The sequence below is a fragment of the Panthera uncia genome (genome assembly GCF_023721935.1).
Source record: "Panthera uncia isolate 11264 chromosome A3 unlocalized genomic scaffold, Puncia_PCG_1.0 HiC_scaffold_12, whole genome shotgun sequence".
NCBI classification, from domain to species: Eukaryota; Metazoa; Chordata; class Mammalia; order Carnivora; family Felidae; genus Panthera; species Panthera uncia.
The window spans coordinates 6264098-6287952 of NW_026057579.1; the positions used below are offsets into that span (position 1 = coordinate 6264098).

Here is a 23855-nt window from a genome sequence, read left to right on the forward strand (position 1 = left end):
TGCTTAAATCCCTGAGTAAAATATTTCTCATAATTTGTGAAACTGTGTGAGTTTGTGAAAATAACCTGTACTTTTTCAAAGTCATTACAAGGCTGCTGTTTTCATCTTTTATATCATTGTGTAATTCATTATATATGGTACAAATGACAATTTGTAAGTAAAATGTAGGACTAAAGGTAAAACTCTTGTGACATCTTTTACAGACAATGATCAGAAATAAACATGACTTAACACAAAAAATGTATCATCAACACTGATTCCATGTATTTATAAATGAAATTTTTGAATTATAAATGATATTTTGGTTGCATTGCTAACTATCCTACCACTCATCCAGTCTCCAATACTTCTGGCAATAGTATATCCAAAGAGCAATTTAGAATGGCAAGCACATTTCCACGAGACCTAAGAAGCTGAAAAAAAGATCTGGGACAAAGAAGATACCAAGTCAAATCAGAACCTTAAAGAGATTGATTATAAAAAAGCCACCTTTAATCACACACAATCCAAAGTCATGTAACATTAATAAACTATATCCAAGAAGAACTCCACATGACACCAGGCAAAAAAATTACAAACCATTTAGATAGCAAAAGAATCTGCGTGAGACACACAGACAAAGCATTTTTTAAAAGTTAAACATGCACCAATCAAATGAAGACTGTTTTGTTTTCCCAAATTTCCATTAGGGATTTGAGACAGAATTATTAAACTGAGCAAATAAAAATACATTATAAATCTTTTAGGAATGGTTGTCATTTATTTTACTAAAATATTTTCCTCACTAGTTCTGGGAATGGTGTAATATTTTCCTAAGATTTCCAAGCAGAAGTATGATGATAAAATATATCTATACCTAATCATAAAGCTTGAACCTGCATTTCTAAAACAGGCAAACTTCATTAAGTTGGTCTAAATATTTGATTACAAGGCAGCTGTAGCACTAAACTCCCAGCATGCAGGTTTAGATCCCCAATTTAGGCTCACACACATTGTTAGAATGTTTCTCCCTTCTCCCCCTCTCATAACTTTAAAATATTAATTATTACAGACACAGAGAGAAGCCCTCAAGCAAGCCTTTAGCATAGAAAAGACCAGATGAAATGATTTCTCTACTCAAGCAAGAACTTATCCTCCCAAAACCCAAAACTGAAACTGAGATGCAGTCAAAATAAAGAGCCATTTGCTGAGAAGGGCCCTTGCAAGTTCAAGGTTGTAATGATGCCAAAATATGATGAGGATAATTACATGGCAATTTTCTGCCATGGTTATAAATTTATGCATAGTTTATATAAATTTTTAACATTTTGTAATTTTATTATAAAAATATTGTTTGGTTTCAAAGTAAGTTATTGTGGCCTTCCTTTCATCAAATTGTTTATAACTTAGAGATTTTTTTTCTTCCAGTTTTAACTGAGAAATTTTGACATTAAATCTTCACTCCCCAATAAGCTAAAATACAGATTTTAACAACAAAGAAGGGGCGGGGGTGTGTGTGTGTGGGGAGCCACTAGGCTTTTCTATTGGAATCCATGGATAGCCAACATTTCTCAAGTCACAGAATTCAGGTATCATTACAACCATTCCCTAGCTCTGTACTCGGGGACAGTTAAAACCTTTTGGTGGGAGTAGAATTCTTGCTTTCTTGAGTTTGTCTGTGTATTTGGAGAGGCTGTGAAGAGGGCTGGGGAGAAGGTGATGCTCGAATTTGTGGACTTTGATCATTAGAATGAGATTCCTCTTTTTTTTCTCTCTGTCCTTGTGGTTTTTCTTTCTTTTTTTCTGTACCACTGTAAAATAAAGTATAACATGGAACAACACATATTTAAACAAATAGAAGATATATCAAGCGATGGAAAAAGTGGTTATTATATAATTCAAAATGCTAAATCATACAGCTAATACAATTTACACTCCTTTCATATAATGATGAAAATATTTCCTTGAAAGTTCTGGAAGCTATTAAAAATCTTCAGTGAAGAATTTATAAGAAAATCCTATGAAGATTGTCCCCTTGAGACCAAAATAGCCCAATGCATTTTGCCATCTTGGAAGATTTGGGGAACAGCAGCAGCTCTCTTAGCTGACTTCAACTTACCCAAATCAGAGCATCAGTGACACTTTCCATTTCCTCTGTAAAACATACTGAATGATGTGCAAGGCACTCTAAATGCTATGTTTAGTAGATTATGTTCTAATTCCCATTTCTTCTGTGTATTTCTCCTCCTGCTTAGTTGAGTTTTGAATTTACCAGCTGATCCCCCCACGAATCCAGAGCCTGGTTATGCCAGTTGAACTTGTTATTTTAATTATGTAAATTAATTAAATACAAAGAAAACTGACAAAATATACATAGAAAAGAAAACTGTAATTTCCACAAAAACGAAGTTGAATGCTCTGGAAAGACTCCATAGAAATCAGTTAGTAAAAGAAACTGATATTAAATTTTATGTAGGTGAGAAAATTAAAAAAAGGTTGAGGAATAAAATCATAAGGTGGGGGGAACGTCTGGGTGGCTCAGTCGGTTAAGCTGTTAAGTGTACAACTTCGGCTCAGGTCATGATCTCATGGTTCATAGGTTAGATCCCTGTGTCAGGCTCTGTGCTGACAGCTCGGAGCCTGGAGCCTGCTTTGTTTGGGTTCTGTGTCTCCCTCTCTCTCTGCCCCTCCCCTGCTCACACGGTGGCTCGCTCTTAAAAATTTTAACATTAAAAAAAAAAAAAAAAAAAAGGTTGTTTTGCAAGAGTTTTAAATTTATTACTCTGTCTTAAAATTGAAACTAACAATTACAAAAAATAATTTATGGGTGTATTTTATGCAAGATAGTCAACAAGGAATCTAATCAGACACGTAATTAGAAAGAGGGTGGGAGGCTCGGCCTTTCATAAAAAAATTGACAAATATGTCAATATATTTACAGTTAAAATATTTAAGATATTTATGTATAAATTCTTGTGTTTCTGCACTTTGACTCTTGATTAATGAAGCACACTCCATTTCTAATCACTGGATAAGAGTCCTTATATTGCACATTTTTGACAATATTACAAACCAGATGGAATCAAGATCTGAATTCCATGGCTAAAAAGGTAGAAAACCATCAACTGTCTACAGTTCTTAATCAAAAGACAGTTTAGAATTTGACTATAAAGTGCATAAATCCACAAGGAGGTACGTTTAAGAATATATTAAACAAATATACATAATATATACAATTTATTACAGAGTAATAGTTAAAAATGTTAAAATACAATTTTAAAATGACATTTAATTTGATTTAGTTTTGATACTTTCTGACCGCAGACTGGCCCCCAACTTTCTACTTCATGTTCAGTTTTTAAAAGTTTGGGCTGAGAAATACAGTTCCACCTCAAAAATATCAGAGTAACTTTGAAATTTAAAACTGATTTAGAAATTTCTTGTTGGTCTTCAAACATTCAAATCCTGAATGTACAGGACACTAGTCTTATGTGGGCCCAATACAACCCAAAAGAGATTTTCCTCCTGAGTATTTAAAAGCAAAATACAGAGCCTCTGCACCATAAAGTGACAAACTCGGCTAGTCTTAAGATTACCGAGTTACTATTGTGCATAGTACTGATCACTGTGCAGGACCAGTTACATAAGAAAACGGGCTGAATCCAAACCACTACTAAAAACAAGGAAGTTTATTAAAAATATTAAAATTTCCACTATGCATTTATAACTTGTCCTTTTCTCCTAAAAGGGAAGCATAGATAATACATTTTGGAGGAGAAAGTCTGGATTCCAAAATGACAATGACTTCAAACACTGAATTCTACAAGGGGCTTTTATAAATTTTTTTTTTTTTCAACGTTTTTATTTATTTTTGGGACAAAGAGAGACAGAGCATGAACGGGGGAGGGGCAGAGAGAGAGGGAGACACAGAATCGGAAACAGGCTCCAGGCTCCGAGCCATCAGCCCAGAGCCTGACGCGGGGCTCGAACTCACGGACCGCGAGATCGTGACCTGGCTGAAGTCGGACGCTTAACCGACTGCGCCACCCAGGCGCCCCAACAAGGGGCTTTTAAAAGGCCTAAAAGATCAGGGCCCCTGGCTGGCTCAGTCAGTGCAGCATGCAACTCTTGATCGAGTTTCAAACCCCACATTGGGTACAGAGATTACTTAAAAATAAAAAATATTTAATAAATAAGTAAATAAATAACCTAAAGATCTTGTTATTTCTTTACTATTCCTGTAGCCAAATGTTTGGTTAGCATCTATAAACCCACACTGATGAGTAACTTGTCACTGGCATTAGTTCATTAAGGCAACCATTTTCTATCAGTACATTTTAAATATTATTCCATTACTTAAGGTTTTTCCTTAGTTATTCCTTGAAGAGAACAGTTGTAAGATTATGTAGTTGATCTCTTATGGTCTCTCCAAACTCTATGTGGGATAATCTGCTAGGAATTACACAAAAGTGCAAAAATTCTGTAAGCAATTTTATTGAAACAACAGATTAATTCATTGATGAAAAGAACATATAGAATGTAAATCTGTAGTTCACTGAAACTCTTTTGTAATATTTCCACTGCCCTTCTACCTACCATCCCCTAACACAGACACACACACACACACACAACACAGTACTATATAGTATATATACTATTTGTACATAATACAAAGTATTATGCCTTTTTTTTATAGCATGGTTAAAGAATAAAAGTTATAATAGTGTTCAACCTCCCACAAATGTATATATACTGAAGATTCTATTTCTCCTTTAAAAACTGCTGTATAGGGGCGCCTCAGCACCCCTGGGTGGCTCAGTTGGTTGAGCATCCGACTTCGGCCCAGGTCACGATCTTGCAGTCCGTGGGTTCGAGCCCCACATCGGGCTCTGTGCTGACAGCTTGGAGCTCGGAGTCCGGAGCCTGTTTCAGATTCTGTGTCTCCCTCTCTCTCTGACCCTGCCCTGTTCATGCTCTCTCTGTCTCAAAAATAAACACTAAAACAAAAAAATTAAAAAAAATAAAAAATAAAAAAATAAAAACTGCTGTATCAAATGTATTCCTTATATAAGCACAGAAAATGTGCTTATATAATTAAATATAGTGATGCTTATCTCATCAACAAATGCTTGTTAAAAAGAAACAAAACCCCGGGCGCCTGGATGGCTCAGCTGGTTAAGCATCTGATTCTTGATTTCAGCTCAGGTCACAATCTCATGGTTCCTGAGTTCCAGGGAGCCTGTTTGTGATTCTCTCTCTGCCCCTCCCGCCCCCCTCCCACTAGCATGTGTGTGTGTGTGCGTGTGCATGTGCGTGCATGCTTACACACTCTCTCTCTCTTTCTCAAAATAAATAAATTAATAAAAAATAAAAAGAAACAAACCAAACCAGGAATGAAAACACTTTCTTTAGTAGGAACCAAAAGTTACCTCACACAACTTGATAGGTTACATGAATGTAAACTAACTGGGTGGGCTGGGTGGGTGTCTACATTCAGAGTTAAAGAATTCAAAGGACATGCTCACTTTAATTCCATACAGTCCTATTTCATTTTTTTTTCAAAAGTAGAATTATCACATTCAGACAATTTTGCAATGGTAGCTTTTCTTTCCCTTACAAATGGATACCTTTTAGCAGCAGATGAAAGAGTTTCTTTCCTTGCAATTGCGACAGAGCTGGTGTGGCTTGGCTTTCTGTTTGCACCACTCCCGTTGGTTATACAGGACATAGAAATAGCTTCTCGAAGGCCTGGCTGGCCTAAAAGTGGTTAAGAAAAAATTTACATTAAACTTCAAAATATTTCTCAAAAACTGGGAACTTAAAAATTAAGTCCATTAAAATGTGTTTAGAACTAAGTAAGCAGACTGCTTCCTCTGGTAAGCAGAACACAGTATTTTTGTCTCAAAACTTAATCTCATCAAATGGATCTATAAAAAGGCCATGCTAAATTGCTACAATGTAGCTAGACTTATTCTCTAGCTAAATAGTTTGCACCCCACACACAGCAGCTTTAAAAAACATGATTCAAAGTTGTGCTTCAGGTAAACCACAAATCTCCACATCATTGATTTTCAGAAATCACTCAGGTTCTACTGAAATCAAATTATTCAGAAATTCTAGAACCATAAATGTTAAGTCTTACAATGTTATTCCATATAAATAAAGCATAAATGTATAAAGCAACCTCTGCTTTCTTAATTTATATTGTAGAAGGATTGGAATAAATATGTGATGAGTATGATCGCTTCTCGGCCTTTTGGCTAAGATCAAGTGTAATATGTGATGAGTATGGGTAAACAGGAGACCTATTTCCCAGAAAAAGTTTCAAATATAATAATGTACAGTAACCCCCAAATTATGCTAATATCACTGGTCATCAAATCTACCACTAGTCTGCCAAACTGGCGACTTCTTGTTGATTTGACTGTTATTTTTTTTTGATTGTGGCAAAATATAACAAAATTTACCATTTTAAGCATTTAAAAAAAGGTACAATTCAGTGGCATTTGGCATATTTACTACACTGTGCAATCATATTCAATTCCAGAACATTTTGATCACCCCAAACAGAAACCCTGTACTCACTGAGCATTCACTTCCCATTCCTTTCTTCCTCCCCTCAGCCCATGTCAAAGGTTAAGTTGCATCATCTCTTTGTATCTGCCTCTTCTGAATATTTCATATACATGGAACCATACAATATGTGCTCTTTTGTGTCTGGCTTATTTTACTTAGCACAGTGTGTTCAAGGTTCATCCATGTGGCAGCACATATGAGTACTTTATTATTTTTTATGGATGAGTAATACTCCATCGTATGAATATACCACATCTTGTTTATCCATTCATCTGTTGATGGATAATTGGGTAGTTTCAATCTTTAGGCTAATGTGAATTGTACTGCCATAAACCTTTTTATACAAGTTTTCATTTGAACATCTATTTTTAATTCTTTGGGGTATATAACTTAGGAGTAGAACTGCTGGGTCACATGGTTATTTTAACTTAATGAGGAACTAATAAGACAGCAGATGCACAATTTTACAATCCCACCATCAATGTATTATTTCAATGAATTATTTCAACACATCCTTGCTAACGCTTATTTTCAGTTTTTTTTTTTTAATTATAGCCATCTCAGTTAATATTAAGTGCTATTTCACTGTGGTTTTGATTTACATTTCTCCAATGATGAGAATATCTTGAGCTTGTTGGCCATTTGTGTTTCTTTAGAGAAATATCTATTCAAGTCCTTTGCCCATTTTTCAACAGAACAATATTATGTAAATTGTTCATAATGCACTCTTACAATCCTTTTATTTCTGAAAGGTTCCCACTTTCATTTCTGATTTTAGCAATTTTTGGGGTGGGGGAGGGTCAGAGAAAGAGGGAAAGAGAGAATCCTAAGCAGGCTCTATACTCAGCACAGAGCCTGACATGGGGCTTGATCTCAAAAAACCTGTGAAATCATGACCGGAGCTGAAATCAAGAGTGGAATGCTTAACCGATGGAAGCGCCCAGGTGCCCCTCTGATTTCAGCAATTTAATTTTTTTTTTAATGTTTATTTATTTTTGAGAGAGAAAGAAAGAGAAAGAGAGAGAGAGAGACAGACAGACTCGGGGAGAGGCAGAGAGAGGGAGGGAGACACAGAATCTGAAGCAGGCTCCAGGCTTTGAGCTGTCAGCACAGAGCCTGATGCGGGGCTCGAACCACGAATAGGACTGTGAGATCATGACATGAGCTAAAGTCAGACACTTAACCAACTGAGTCACCCAAGTACCCCAAATTTAGCAATTTAAAGCTTCCCTTTTTTTTTTTCAGTCTACCTAAAATCTTGTCAAGTTTGTTGATCTTTTAAAACACCAACTTTTGGTTGCATTGGTTCGTTGTTTTTATGTTCTCTATTTATCTTTAACCTTTATTATTTCTTTCCCTTTGCTAGTGTTGGGTTTGGTATTTTTCTGTTTCCTTAAAATTAGGTTACTAAATTGAAATCTTTTTTTTTAATGTTTTATTTATTTTTGAGAGAGAAAGACACAGAGTGTGAACAGAGGAGGGGCAAAGGGAGAGGGAGACACAGAATCCAAAGCGGGCTCCAGGCTCTGAGCTGTCAGCACAGAGCCCGACGTGGGGCTTGAACTCACGAATGGTGAGATCAGACCTGAGCCGAAGTTGGACACTTAACTGACTGAGCCACCCAGGTGCCCCAAATTGAAATCTTTTTAAACACAGGCATTTACAACTATAAATTTTCCTCTGAGCACTGCTTTTGCTATACCAATAGCTGGTTTTGAAATGCAGTAAAACCTTGATTTGTGAGCATAATTCATTCTGGAAACATGCTTGTAATCCAAAGCACTTGTATATCAAAGCAAATTTCCCCAAAGAAATAATGGAAACTGAGATGATTTGTTCCACAACCCCAAAATATTCATTTAAAAATGATTACAACAGAGTAATATAATACAAAATAATAACTACAAAATATGAAGAAGAATAAACAAATTAACCTGCACTTACCTTTGAAAATCTTCATGGCTGGTGTGAGGGAGACAAGAGAGAGAAGGGTTATTGTGTAGGATGACTTTCACTCTCACCAATGTAACCAGTGCTATCTCTTGGCTCAATAGAACCTTTTTCTACATGGGGGCCATTGTATATGCTCGTACGGATGCTGACTACAGTATTAACAAAACTCTTGTCATACATTGTGTTTAATGTAACTGGCAATAAGGCAGGAGAGGAAAAGGGTCTATATCTGCAGGCAGCCTGACCTAGAATGAAGCAAAGCATTCCTGAGCTTACTCTTGTATGGAAAAGCAAAGGATTGTCTACAGGCACGTTGAAGCGACAAAAACTACACTAGTGCCAGTTGTGGGCACCTTCCAATGTTCTGAAAAATCACTGATTTCTGAGAAACACCACAGCCTGAGACCAGGCATGGGACACAATCACCCACAACCCCACAGAGAGAGAGAGAGAGAGAGCGAGAGAGAGAGAGCGCGCGCGCGCGCGCGCGAGCGCGTGAGCGTGTGTGCCATTGGCTCAGTTGTGATCATGTGGTATTTGGTGTCACGTACTACCTGTACTGCAGGACGTGACTCATTTTTCAAGGTAAAATTTATTAGAAACATTTACTCATCTGGGGCGCCTGGGTGGCTCAGTCAGTTGAGTGTCTGACTTCGGCTCAGGTCATGATCTCACAGCTCGTGAGTTCGGAGCCCCGCGTTGGGCTCTGTGCTGACAGCTCGGAGCCTGGAGCCTGCTTCGGATTCTGTGTCTCCCTCTCTCTCTGCCCCTAACCCACTCACATCCTGTCTCTGTCTCTCTCAAAGGTAAATAAACGTTACAACAAAATTTTTTTTTAAATAAAAAAAATAAAGAAAGAAAGAAATGTTTACTCATCTTGTGCAACACTCGTAGAACAACTTACTCGCAATGCAAGGTTTAGTGTATAATTTTTTGGTTTTTGTTACACACTAAACAATCCCCATTAACCACTACATCACACACACACACACACACACACACACACACACACACACAGTCTGCAATCTACTTTCTATGCTCTCTTTCAATGTCCCAAACCTTGTCTCAAAACGGAGATCATGGGAATGCAAGCTGGTGCAGCCATTCTGGAAAACAGTATGGAGGTTCCTCAAAAAACTAAAAATAGAACTACCCTATGACCCAACAATTGCTCTACTAGGCATTTATCCACGGGATACAGGTGTGCTGTTTCGAAGGGACACATGCACTCCCATGATTATAGCAGCACTATCAACAATAGCCAAAGTATGGAAAGAGCCCAAATGTCCATCAATGGATGAATGGATAAAGAAAATGTGGTATATACATACAATGGAGTATTACTCGGCAATCAAAAAGAATGAAATCTTGCCATTTGCAACTACATGGATGGAACTGGATGGTATTATGCTAAGTGAAATTAGAGAAAGACAAAAATCATATGACTTCACTCCTATGAGGACTTTAAGAGTCAAAACAGATGAATATAAGGGAAGGGAAACAAAAATAATATAAAAACAGGGAGGGGGACAACACAGAAGGACTCATAAATATGGAAAACAAATTGAGGGTTACTGGAGGGGTTGTGGGAGGGGGGATGGGCTAAATGGGTAAGGGGCACTAAGGAATCTACTCTTGAAATCACTATTGCACTATATGCTAACTAATTTGGATGTAAATTTAAAAAAAATAACAAACAAAATTAAAAAATAAATAAAGGGGTTCTGGAGATGATAAAATGATATGTAAATGTGATTTCATGTTGTTCATTTATGAAAATTTTTCAAAAGTTAACAGCACAAATCAAAGTTTGATTATTGTTGAAACCAAAAAAACAACAAAAGAAATCAGGAGATCAACCACACCCATTAGGTGATTACACTATAGCTATTACATCAAAAACAAAAAAACGCAAGTGTTGCAAAGAATGTGAAGAAACTGGAATCCTTGTGTATTTCTGGTAGGAATGCAACTCAACCTTCTGCAATCTATCATCTAACCACTTCACAGAAATTTTTCTTGCCAATATCACCAACGGTTCTTTGTCACTAAATTCAAAGGATGCTTTCCAGTCCTTATCTTGCTTGGCTTTCCCTCACCAACTAATACTGCTGACCATTCAGGCAAGGACGGTATTCAGGCAGGAACAATGTCCTTAGTTTCTAGGACACTGCCTTTGCCTGAATTTTGTCTTAGCTCTCTGACCATTTTTTCTCACTCTCGTTTGCTGGATCTTCTTTTCCTGCTTACATTTTACTACCACCCACTCATGGTATAAACCAGAAAACAGGAAATTAGCTTTGATTCTTCCATTTCCATACAGCCAACAATTAATAGGTGACTAAGTCCTTTGCTGCTTCTACAACTTCTTTTTGTTTTATTTTTCCCTGGTTTTAATTGAGACATAACTGGTATACAGTAAGTTGTACACGTATAAAGTGTACGATTTACTAAGTTTTGACATACATATATGTCTGTGAAACAATCACCACAATCAACACAGTGAACATAGCCATCATCCTCAAAAGTGTCCTTGTGTCCTATAATCCACCTCTCCCTCCCTCAACTTTGGACTCCAAGCAACCACCACTCTACTTCCTAATCACTACAGGTTAGTTCACATTTTCTAGCATTTTATATAATGGAATAATACAATGTGTATCTTTCTTGCCTGATGTTTTAAATTCAGCATAATTATGCTAAGTTTCATCTGAGCTGGTAAGTGTATCAACAGATTATTCCTTTTTATAACCCAATACTATTCCATTACATGGATATATCACAATACTTTTATTCATTTACCTGTAGACATTGGGGTTGTTTTCATATTTTTGTATTACAAATAAAGCTACAGAGAACATAAGTGTACAAGTCTTTGTGGGATACATGCTTTCATTTCTTAAAGGTAAATACCTGGGTTGTATGGTACCTGAATATTTAGCTTTTTAAGAAACTGCCAAATTGTTTTCCAAAGTGGTTGCACCATTTTACATTCCTACCTGCACTGTATAAAAGTTCCAGTTGTTCTGCATCCTTGCAAATACTTGGAACGACCAGTCTTTTTCATTTTAGCCACCTTGCTGAGCATGTAGTGGCATCTCACTGTGGTTTTCATCTGCATTTCCTTAATGTCTAAAAGTACTGAGTATCTTTTTATGTGCTTGACATCCATATATCTTTGTTAGTCATGTGTACGTTTATATATTTTGCCTATTTTTTAAATGGGCTGTCTTCTAGATAAAAGTTTTTTGAGAGATATGTGTTGAAACGATTTTTTCCCGTTTTGTAGCTTGCCTTTTTATTTTCAAAAATCTTTGGAAGAACAAGATTTTTAAATTTTGATGTTCAATTAATGGCTTTCTCCCTTATTATTTGTACTTGTTTGTGTTCTATTTACGACATTCTTTCTAAACCCACGGTCATTAAAGGTTCTCCCTGTATTTTCTTACAGAAATTTTATGGATTTAGCTCTTATGCTGAGGTCTATGATCCATTTTGTTCATTTTTGTATGGTGTGAGATAACAGTCAAGGCGGGTTTGTTTTTTTTTGTTTTGTTTTGGCTTATGACCAAAATCTTGAATTCAATTTTTCCTCCTATCCTTTCTTACACCTAATCTTTAACATTTGTTCTGCTACTTGGAATGTTCTTCACCTGGAAGGCTCATCCTCACCTTTTAAATTTCAGCTGAACAGCACTTCGTCAAAGAAGGCTTTTATGATCATCTTACTCTCTTACTACCCCATTTCCTTTGCAGTCCTTATCCCCATTTATAATTATTTGTAACTCTATTTGGAAACCTTACTTGTTTTGTGCTTCTTGTATGTATCCCTGTGATTTATACTGTGCTTGGCACACAGAAAGCACCTGCTCAGTATCTGAAGACTAAATGAATGCAACTTCACCACGACTGCCTCAAATTTCTGTTCTGGATTATGTTCAGTTTTAGCTCTATTCTCCCTACTTGCTATATTACCCTTCTCTTAAGGCATTGTCAACACTGCATCAGAATCCTCTTTCTGAAACATGCTGTATGTCTTTGAATTTGATATGCCATCAATAGTAACATGCACCATCATCTTGAATGCCCTATAAGGATGTGCTGCTTGTGAGAACTGTAGGCACAATCAATTGTAAGAAACAGGTGCTGTAATTTCAGAGATGTTAAAATGCAAGAAATATAGGGATTTCAGAATTAATGAATTTCTGTAAATCAACCTGTCGCTCCTCACTTTAAAATCCCTAAATGGTTCTCCAGTGCCCTCCGGATAAGAACTAAATTCCTCAGAAAGGCATAAGAAAACCTTTCACCAAGGGCCCTATCTAACAGTCTAGGTTCATTTCTTAACACTCCCAACCTCACACCTCATGCTTCAGTTTCCTCTGAATTCCTTAACTAAGTACTTTTACTCCTTTGTGCTCTTGCGCCTGGACTGTCCTTTCTGGCATATGCTAGTCATCCCTGCTTGCCTAAATTAACACATATTCATCATCCATCTACCCATGGGTTTACAAAAGACTTAAAAGCCTTGTTTTACAAAAGAGTAAAAGGCAGTTACTGGCATCACGGAGTTCAACATCTTGGAAGAGAATCACACTGGCAATGAAAATATGTGGTAAGTACAGTAACAGTGATATGAACAGAGTATGAACAAGTACAAAGGAAAGACACATAACTCTATAAAGAGGATTAGGAGCACAGAACTCAAAAAAGATTTCCTAGAAGAAATGCAGAACAAAGTGTTAAGCCAAGTAAAAGATAGGTGATAAGATACTTGGAGCTTACTCTAGTATGTGCAAAGAAACAGACTATAATAGCAAAGTGGGGTGTGTGTGAGTGCATGGAAGAGAGGAGGCAGACAAAAAGCTCTTTGTGTGGTGAGAATGTGAAACAAGAGACAGCAGAGTCCAGATGGGAGAGGTAAACAGCAGTTAGATTATGGAGACTCTATCTACAGAGGATAGAGATCACTAAAAGGGTTTGAGCTGGAAAAAAGGAGTTAGTTCAATTTACATTTTAGAGAAAACCCTCTAGTGGCTACGTGAAGAGCAGATTTTAGGGCAGTGGTCCAAGCATAGATGATGGAGATATGAAATAAGAGCCTGGTAGCATGAATGCAGGGGAGGAGTCAGTTTTAAGAAATGTTTAGAAGACTTAAAGAATAAGGAGTTCAATTTGGGGACATTGTACATTTACGAATTCTGAAGGACACACAAACAGAACAATCTAGTAAGATAGACAATTCTGAAGTGCTGAAGCCTAGATCTGGGAACAATTTGGGAACTGGTACTAATAAGTGGCTATTAAAATCATGAAGGTAGATGAGTGCTGATGTCACCTCCTGCAAGGAACCTTCAACTCCGGTTTGAGTTAATTAAGTATTTATCCTAGGTGCTCCCACAGCACCCTGAATTTACCTTTTTAATACGAATTACCTATGATTTTGTAATACTGACCTATCTGTCTTCTCAGTTTACCTGAGGTCCTTTGGGGGCAAAGTCCGTGTTTTTTATTTCTTTAATCTCCACCACCTAAAACAGTGCCTCGTTCACTGAAAAGATGAAGGAAACAGACACTGTCAATACAGTAAATGGTGTGGAGTAATATTAATTATCAAGTGCTTGCCAGGTGCTAGGCATTGTCCTAGGTACTTTATAAGTGGTATATCCTTTAACCTTACCCATAATCCTGAAAGGGATTTATTATTATCATCCCAATTTTACTGAAGAAGAAATTGGAGAGATTATTAACATGCTCAAGGTTCTATTGCGGTAAGCAGTGAAATCAACATTTGAGTCCAGGCAGAAGGAGTAGTTAAGTAAGGAGAAAGAAATAATTCTGCCAAACGTAGAGTGACATTTTAAGCAGTGCCAGGATAACACACAGAAACTTACCAGAGGGAGTAGGGGGAAAGGAAATTCTAAGCAGACAATAGTACTAAATCATCAAGGACCCCAGATACTAATGTAAACAGCAAGAGGGGCGCCTGGGTGTCTCAGTAGGTTAAGCATCCAACCTCAGCTTAGGTCATGATCTCACAGTTTGTGGGTTCAAGCCCCACATCGGGTTCTCTGCTATCAGTACAGAGCCTGCTTCAGATCCTCTGTTCCCCTCTCTCTGCCCTTCCACTGCTAGTGTTTTCTCTCACAAAAACAAATAAACATTAAAAATAATATAAATGGGGCGCCTGGGTGGCGCAGTCGGTTAAGCGTCCGACTTCAGCCAGGTCACGATCTCGCGGTCCGGGAGTTCGAGCCCCGTGTCAGGCTCTGGGCTGATGGCTCGGAGCCTGGAGCCTGTTTCTGACTCTGTGTCTCCCTCTCTCTCTGCCCCTCCCCGGTTCATGCTCTGTCTCTCTCTGTCCCAAAAATAAAATAAAAAACGTTGAAAAAAAAAATTTAAAAATAATATAAATAAATAAATAGCAAGAAAAGGCCAAAAGAAGGTTTTCATGGTCGCCTTTAATCCTACAGTTTAATTTGAAATAGCTCTTGGTACTGGGAATCCTTAGCATTTGGATGAAAGAGTGAATCATCTCCCAAGGTAGAGGCAATGCATTAAGTAAAGCAGAGGCAGGAAACAAAAAGGAACTGTGGGTGAATGCTTGTTTTTCAGTTGAGAAGTCTAAAGTGTATTCTTTGAAATTCAGAATATTAGGAACTTAACTGGAAGAATGGAACATAAAAATGATTATTGAAGTTACACAGATCCATGACTGGAATGCACCATTAGTGCTGTGTGTGTGTGCATATATGTATATATGTGTATGCACACACACACATCCCTCTCCTCTATGGCTTAGACATTATAAAGTCTGAGCCGTGATCTCAAAGATTAGCCTACAGGACTGGAAGCAGCAAGAACCTCTCCTTTTTTACAAAAGTATAAGTAGTTCTATTTCTGAGCAGGAACCTGGCTGAAATAGAAATTTAGGCTAAAAGTCTATAAACCAGGAAGGTATTTAGTTTTAATTAGAGTAGAAACCATCATTAATGCCAGCTGAAGGCCAACAATAATTTTTATACTTTATGATGACATAAGAATACTAACCATATGTTTTATATTCCTTGATGACAGACCCAAGCATAGGACCTTTCTGATAACTTAGCCTGACAGTTCCTAAATACTAATGACTATACTATACTCTAGACTCACACAGTAAAGTTATCACTAGAAACTGTTCCATATTCAAAATCACAAAATCTAAAATCCTGGCTACCCTAATCCCTAATATTCTCTTAATCTTGGATCTATCCCAATCCCCCTCTCTAAACCAGTTTTTTTTTTTTAACCACAACTTCCTGCTTCTAAAACTTTCTATTCTCCACATTCAATTTAACAAGTACTTACTGAGTCATCCCAAGGCTAGCTGTTAGTAACAAACTGTCCCTGCCTTCAAATAGATTATAATCTAGCAGGAACATCAAATATACGTACCAAAACAGACTTTTAAAACTTTTTAAATGATTCCAAGAAGAGACAAAGAAATGGTAATATTGTCAGGAAATAGTTTGAACCTTAAAAGATGGAAAAATATGGCGGGCACCTGGATGGCTCAGTTGGTTGTGTCCGACTATTGATTTCAACTCAAGTCATGATTTCTCCGTACGTGGAACTGAGCCCTTTGTTGGGCTCTGCGCTGACAGTGCAGAGCCTGTTTTGGATTCTCTCTCAAAATAAATAAACATTAAAAAAAAAAAAAAAAAAAAAGATGGGAAAATTTTTGATCAGAAGAAGGATAAAGATGGCCCATGGAGGAAAAACTCTAGCTGACACTCAAAATTTTTTATTTATCTCAGATTCTCTATCATATGCCCCACAGCTCCAACTGCAGACCTCTTCCACTCTCTTTATATTTTCAAGCTCCTTTCCTTTTGTCTCACAGGAAGGTGTACTTCAGTCCTTTCAACTCCTAATGGCCACTAGTTTTTTGAAAGTATATTTTGAGTTGAAATGACCAAAGATAGATTTGACTTTCATATAGAAATGGAACTCTAGATTTCGGGAAACGGTAATTGTTGCCTGGTCTGAGGCAATATCCACTCATATACTTCTATATGCAAAGTGCATCTTAGAAGTCTTTGATCTGTTGTCAAATAATAAAACACTTCCATCTCCTACCACAATCACCAGTCACTTTGGCCCAAGGGCCCACCAAGGAAATTTACTTTCCAACCAGATTAGTATAATTTACTTATCAACATCATTTACAGCAAACTTATGACAATTTCTGTCTTTTCCCAAATGTTATCTGGAGTAAGAGGCAATGATACAGACCTGTGCCTGTACGTTATCCCAGTTTCTACACAATTAGGATTGTTTTTTTTAAGAAAACAGATACTCTTTACATTTCAATTTTGCCTCTGGGCTCTCTCATTTCTCAAATGTCATCTGCAATGCTTGATACTTTTGGTTTACCAGCAGTTTCCTGGTGTAAAATGACTGATTCTCATCTTCAGATAAATTTGACTCCTTTGCTTATATACCATTGTATACTAACAGCCTGTCTTCACATAATGCCACTGGACTGTATTCTCAAATTACATTCATTTGGTCACCCTGAGAGGTCTTAATGGGTTTCCCAGGCACCAGCTGTGACATAATTTGTCTTCCTGGCAGCTAATCTTGCCAAAGTGTTCCCTGGGCCTTCCCGTTTGTTCCAAAATACAGGTAATTTTTTTTTTCCTTTTGGCAGGAACTCCGTTACAACTGCTACATATATTATGAACATATGCCGTCAAAAGGAAAAAATTCTCCAACAGAAGAGAAGGTATATGAGAAACTTAAATGACTGGCTACCTTAAAAACTACTGGGAGGTGGAGGGGACGCCTGGGTGGCTCAGTCAGTTAAGCGTCAGACTTTGGCTCAGGTCATGATCTCTTGGTTTGTGAGTTTGAGCCCTGCATCAGGCTCTGTGCTCACAGCTTAGAGCCTGGCGCCTGCTTCATATTCTGTGTCTCCCCATCTCCTGGCCCCTCCCATGCTCATGTTCTGTCTCTGTCTCTCAATAATAAATAAACGTTAAAAAAAAAATTAAAAGGAAAAAAAAAACTACTGGGAAAATTTCTACCTTAGTTAAGTGTCGAGCATAATATACTGGAGAAAAAAATGGGGCTTAGCTTTTAATACCGCTGGCACATGAGAAGGAATAAACTAACAGAAGAGTACTAAAAATACTGAAATGACTAGTTAGGTGTGCTTCTGACTTAGACATCTACTGAATGGTAATATTACTACAAAGTGACACAGTAGAATGTCATTAAACCAGCAGCATACACAACATTTAGTTTTAGTCACACCTAAAGCTATGTCCCCCCCCCCCCCATATCACCACCATCTAGCAAAATTAGTTGAATTTATCAATAAGGAAGTTAGCTTATACTTTTAACCACAGTTTCATAAAGAGCTTTCACACTTATTTATCCAACAGGGGGTTAGCCTTACTTCTAAAGAAAAATCCTCTAAAAAAGTGTAGCTATCTAAGCAAATGATAGTGAGTATTCTCCTATCAGTAATTTATGTGAAAGTGAATACAATAAATTCTAATTTCACAGAGGACTAAAAAAAAAATTCACATAGAAGATAAAATTTTCCACAGTATCAGAAATTACTTTTTCAATAAAGAAAAAATATACAAGGGGCCCCTGAGTGGTTCAGTGGGTTAAGTGTCGGACTTCAGCTCAGGTCATGATCTCATGGTTCGTTGAGTTCGAGCCCCACGTCAGGTCCACGCTGACATCTCAGAGCCTAGAACCTGCTTTGTATTCTGTGTTTCCCTCTCTCTGTCCCTCCCCTCCTCGGGCTCTGTCTCTCTCTCTCTCAAAAATAAACAAACATTAAAAAGAAATTAAAAATATATACAAAATTCCCACAAAATAATTTTATTTTTTAAAAAGAGCATTTTATGAAAAACGTCATTTATTATAAAATACTTTGCTTAAAATGATCATTACAAATATTCATAATATAAATCCTGTTTAATATCAAAACTGACAGTTGATCTTTATTAGGCTATATACAAACGTCAATAGTGAAGAATCACCTAATATTTTCCCAATAATTCCTATTGTATATTATAAACTCCACGATACAGCTGTTTAGAATTTCCAATAATAAATTTAAAACCTTTAAATACATATTTCTCTAAGTATCAATATTGGCAAACAAAAATTAGTCAAGCAAATTTTTCCACTAAAAGGAACCAGAGTAATTCTTAACAATGAATTATGCTCATCTCTAAAATAATATCTCCCCAAATTGTTATATAATCAACTCCCCCTTTAATCTCTTTTATAGACAGCATTTCAAAGCCTGCATCTAACTAAGTAACTTAAAGAATAATCACTAGTAGGCTACGTGGGTGGCTCAGGTGGTTGAGTGCTGACTTCAGTTCAGGTCATGATCTCACGGCTCGTGGTTCGAGCCTTGCGTTGGGCTTTGTGCTGACAGCTCAGAGCCTGGAGCCTATTTTGGATTCTGTGTCTCCCTCTCTCTCTGCCCCTCCCCCATTCACACTCTGTATCTCTCTCTCTCAAAAATAAACATAAAAATTTTTTAAAAAGTCAAAAAAAAAGAAAAAAAGAATAATCACTAGTGGACCCCATTTCAGAATATAACCATGTTGGCACATTGTAAGAAGAGCAGTCATAGTAAGCTTATAAAGTACAATTAGTGGAAAGGAGCTCCCTATCTAATTAATAAGGTTATTAATAAGGATTAGGAGTTGATAGTATGTGGGGGAAAAAAGTTCCAATGTAGCAGCTGCAGATGGCTCTGTAACTCCAGAACTAGGTTAAGTCGTCACTAAAGAGCCTTAAATAAATCTGATCCTAAATTCACTTCAGAGACAAAAGGAATTATGAGTAAGGACAACTAAACAAAGACTAGAAAGAGTAACTTACAGAAAGTATGTCCCTGGAGAATAGGAACTACAGCTATTTAATTTTATTTGTATTTTATGACATTGGAACAGGTAAGTATGAAGTAACTGATGCATCATACAAAATTTACCATTGTCTATCAAATTTTTAAAAAGCAGTCTTTAAATTTCTCTATAAATGGGTGCCTGGGTGGCTCAGTTGGTTGAGCGTCCGACTTCAGCTCAGGTCATGATCTCACACTCCGTGAGTCTGAGCCCGCGTCGGGCTCTGGGCTGACAGCTCAGAGCCTGGAGCCCACTTCAGATTCTGTGTCTCCCCCTCTCTCTGCCCCTCCCCTGCTCATGCTCTGTCTCTCTCTGTCTCAAAAATAAATTTAAAAAATTAAAAAAATTTTTTTAAATTTCTTTATAAATATTTTTTACTCAAATATCTTGGGAAATAAAAAAATCAGAAAAAAGTGTTTAAATTTTTCTCAACACAAAATTATAACGTACTGTTGTTTTAGCATAATAAAAAAATTCTCAATGTTTTTTAACTAGTATGACCTATTTAAAATAAGCTTTCTTTTTTAAAAAAATCTTTTTAACGTTTATTTATCTTTGAAAGAGAGAGCGAGTGAGCTGGAGAGGGGCAGAGCGAGGGAGACACAGAATCTGAAGCAGGCTCCAGGCTGTGAGCTGTCAGCACAGAGCACCTGGGGCTCAAACTCATGAACCATGAGATCATGACCTGAGCAGAAGTTAGACGTTAAACCGACTGAGCCACCCAGGTGCCCCTGAAATAAGCTTTCAAAAATATTGTGGATAATAACCAAACACTGTACCATTTTCTCTTTCAGAATTTAAAATATTTATACAGTCAGAAGCTGAGGTTACATGTCAATTATAAATGGTGTGTTCTTTCTCTACACCAAGTTCACCTTCCCTTTAAAGCCCACACACACTAACTGATCTGGCTCCTCATTCTACTCTAACAACTCCAGAATCCTCTTATTAAAATCAATTTATAACCAAATAAAGTTCTTCCTGGCTTGATTTTGGCAGTCCTCAAAGCTGGTTCTCAAAAAAATTTAAGGACTGCAATATAACATTATTAGCTAAAGTGGTTTCTATGAAATCTTTTGCCAAACTTTCCAGTCCCTTATCCCTTGTCACTGACACATTTATCCTACTAACCACTAATGGAGCAGATCAACCCAGCCACCTGTCTAAGTCTCCACTATTAACTACCTAGGCCTAGAGTATTTGAAGGTGGGAAGTATAAGAATGGGAATCACATTGTGTGTGTATACACACACACACACACACACACACACACACACACACACACATATATATATCACATCTTCTTTACCCATTCATTTATTAAAAATACAGCATAGGGAAGGGAATATAGTCATTAATACTGTAATAATGTAAGGTATGATAATGTATGGGAACTATCATGGAGAGCACTGACTAAACAGAATTGTTGAATCATGATACTGTACACTTGAAACTAATGTAACACTGTATGCTAACTATACACTTCAATAATAAAAATTAAAAATAACTTAAAAAAAAAAAGAATGGGAACCACACAATCAGAATGCACCACTTCAGTGTTTTCAAGGTGACTCAGCACTTCCTTTGTATGTCTATGGTCTCCTATTCTCTAGTCATTCCAATTACCCCTTTTTTCACCAGTAGGAACTGTCTTACCTTCTTAGAGAGCATCACTGTCTCCTGAGGAAAAGTGGTAAGGAATCGAAGTTCCAGCCCTGACAACTGTGAATATTTAGTGACCCCCACATAGTTTTAGCTCTTTTCAGTCTATCCCAGAAGGAGTCTTCTAAGACCAATAGTTTCTTACCTGTGCTACAGTTCTTGTCCAAACTCTCAGGAAACCTGCCTCATCAATTCCCACCCCCTATTCATGTTGGCATTAATATCTTTCTCCATGCTGTCTTTTGTCCTCAACTTATCTTTATCCTCAAGTCTATAACATCTTAAACAATAAAAATTAAATTAAAGCTGACCTTCAATTTAACATCTTCCTCTAGTTACTACCATCTTTCTTCCCTCAGGCCTATTTTTTGAAGAGTGACTATAGTTGCTACTCCCAATTCCGCAATTCTCGTCAACTGTAATTTGATTTGCAATCCTATCACTCCACTACAATTGCTTGTGGAGGTTTCTAGTAACCTCATAAATGCCAAATCCAAGGGTCACCTCTCAGTCTTTGTTTTATTCAATCTCTTTGTAGCATCTGGCAACATGAATCACTTTTTCTTTGCTGAAATACTAGAGCTCCCAAGAGAACTATCCTGAGCCTTGTTCTCATTTTACATCCTCTTTCTATGGCTCCAACTATTATCCATAAGCTGAATATTCCCAAATTCTTCCTGCTAGCCAAGATTAACATGAACACTAGACCTATAATTCAGCTATCTATGTGTCTACCTCCACACCATATAACTTCAAACTCAACATTCAGAAACTGAATTCATAAATATCCTCACTTTGCCCATTGCCAAAATGGGGGATAGTTATGCCTATGTCCATCTACTCTATCAAAAAAAATCGTAAGATATACGAAATAATAGATTCAGTTGCTTAACATAAAAGAATTTAAAATTCTTTCTGGGTGGTTGGAGGAAGGGAAAGGCCACACAAGATCTGCTCCAAACTCAGAATAATAGCATTCTAATGACTGTTTCTCTCAACCTGTGAAAACCCTTAATATCTAGAAGTTAAAATTAACACGGTACTGGGGTTGGTAGTAAGTTTCAGAGCTTAAATTCTTCAGAACTTTTCTCACTAATGACCACAGAAGGCTTAGAATAAGGTTGTTTGAACTATGACTTTTATCATTTCTGTAATGGTAAGAGGACTGACTCAAAAAGTACATGGGTGCCTATCTACTATGTTCAAGATACAATGCTAATTAATTACTATGGGAGACACAAAAAGAAGATTCAATTCCTGCCCTCAGTAAATTTGTTATCTAGTTGGAAAATACTAAATTCACACAAATACTATGACATAAAAGCTGTATGTACAATCAGTGGTATTACAAAAATATTCCTACTTAAAATAATAAATAGTAAACTTTCAGAATTTCTTGGGAATAAAAAAAAAAGGCAATGTAACAAACTATAGTTACAGCTAATCCAAAAGACAAACTATAGTTTTATATTCTTGGTTTAATGTTACTGATAAAATACACAAGTTTTACACATTATTGCAAAGTAAGCTGCAAAAAGCAAGACTTTTCCTACTTTAATAAACAATTACCTTTACTTGGAACTGATTTTTTCACTGAGGCTACATGATCTTCGGAGATTGCAAGACGCCTCAAAACATCAGCCAAAGCTGCCTTTAGCACAGTGATTTCATCTTCTTGTTGTTGAACTCGTAACTCAAGAGCTGAGAGGCGATCTTGAACGTCGGAAGTACTTGCAGCAGAAATACTATCATCTATAAAATGAAGAAGATGGTTTTTTTTTTGTTTTTTAAGTAAACTGTTCAAGAAAGAATCTAACAACAAATAAAGAGATCTATTCAGGGGTGCCTGGGTGGCTCAGACGGTTGAGCTTCTGACTCTTGATTTTGGCTTAGGTCATGATCTCACAGTCATACCCATGACTTATTGGCTTAACCAATAAGACAATTGGCTTAACTTATTGGCATAACCATGACTTAGTCATACCAAGCCCTGAATTGGGCTCTGTGCTGACAGCACGGAGCCTGCTTGGGATTCTCTCTCTCAAAATAAACAAACATTTAAAAAAACAAAAAAACAAAAAAGATTCTCCCTTTCCCCGTCTCTCCCCACCCTCCCACCTCTGCTCACACTCACTCTCATGCTCTTAAAAAAACAACAAACAAACAAAAAAAGGAACATAAAGAAGATCTATTCAGGTAAGTCTTTTAAAAGATGACAAAAATTGGGGGGAAAAAACAAACCCATCATTTTTACACAGATTAACTTCTGTAAATATTTTCCATGGCTATTTGAATGAATTAAAAATAGTAAAAGTTAATATATCTGACATAAAACTACAATTATGAAAATTTTCCCCATGATCAAATTTTCCCCATTATTATACTATAACCTTAACTAGTTTTTTCATCAAAATTTTCTCTAAATAGATCACTTTGGAGACTTCTGGAAACTTGCAAGATAGTCAACTATCCAAAGTATCCTTTAAATTATCACATCATTATCCTACTTCTCTATGAAAATAAAAAAGGAGTACAAATCACTTCACAGTTTTGCTTTATGTATAAGACTGCGAACCACTCACCTTCAGCATCAATGATCAGAAAGCACTCTTTATTTCTGTCTTTACTATACTCCCCAAATGCCACAAGATATTGCTATATATTCTTGTTTTTTCTTACCCGATGTCCCAACTCTTGAAAAAGGAAGTGTGGTTTCTATAAAGCACACAGCTAATACTTATTTGTTAGGTATGTAACAAC

At 36.8% G+C, this 23855-nt stretch overlaps 1 protein-coding gene across 6 annotated transcripts in view; it reads right to left on the reverse strand.

The window, feature by feature from the left end:
* EML4 (EMAP like 4) overlaps window positions 1-23855 on the reverse strand; it is a 162762-nt gene that overhangs the window by 67895 nt on the left and 71012 nt on the right. For 3 of the 6 annotated variants that reach the window (XM_049652240.1, XM_049652239.1, XM_049652237.1), the window contains exons 2-5: window positions 22665-22847; window positions 8500-8517; window positions 5607-5736; window positions 1617-1790 (exon numbers count right to left, since the gene is read on the reverse strand). In XM_049652240.1, coding sequence (XP_049508197.1) covers window positions 1617-1790; window positions 5607-5736; window positions 8500-8517; window positions 22665-22847 — 505 coding nt within the window. Of the gene's footprint in view, window positions 1-1616; window positions 1791-5606; window positions 5737-8499; window positions 8518-13985; window positions 14060-22664; window positions 22848-23855 lie in introns of those variants that run through there. The other 3 variants (XM_049652242.1, XM_049652238.1, XM_049652243.1) reach the window with 2 other exon arrangements.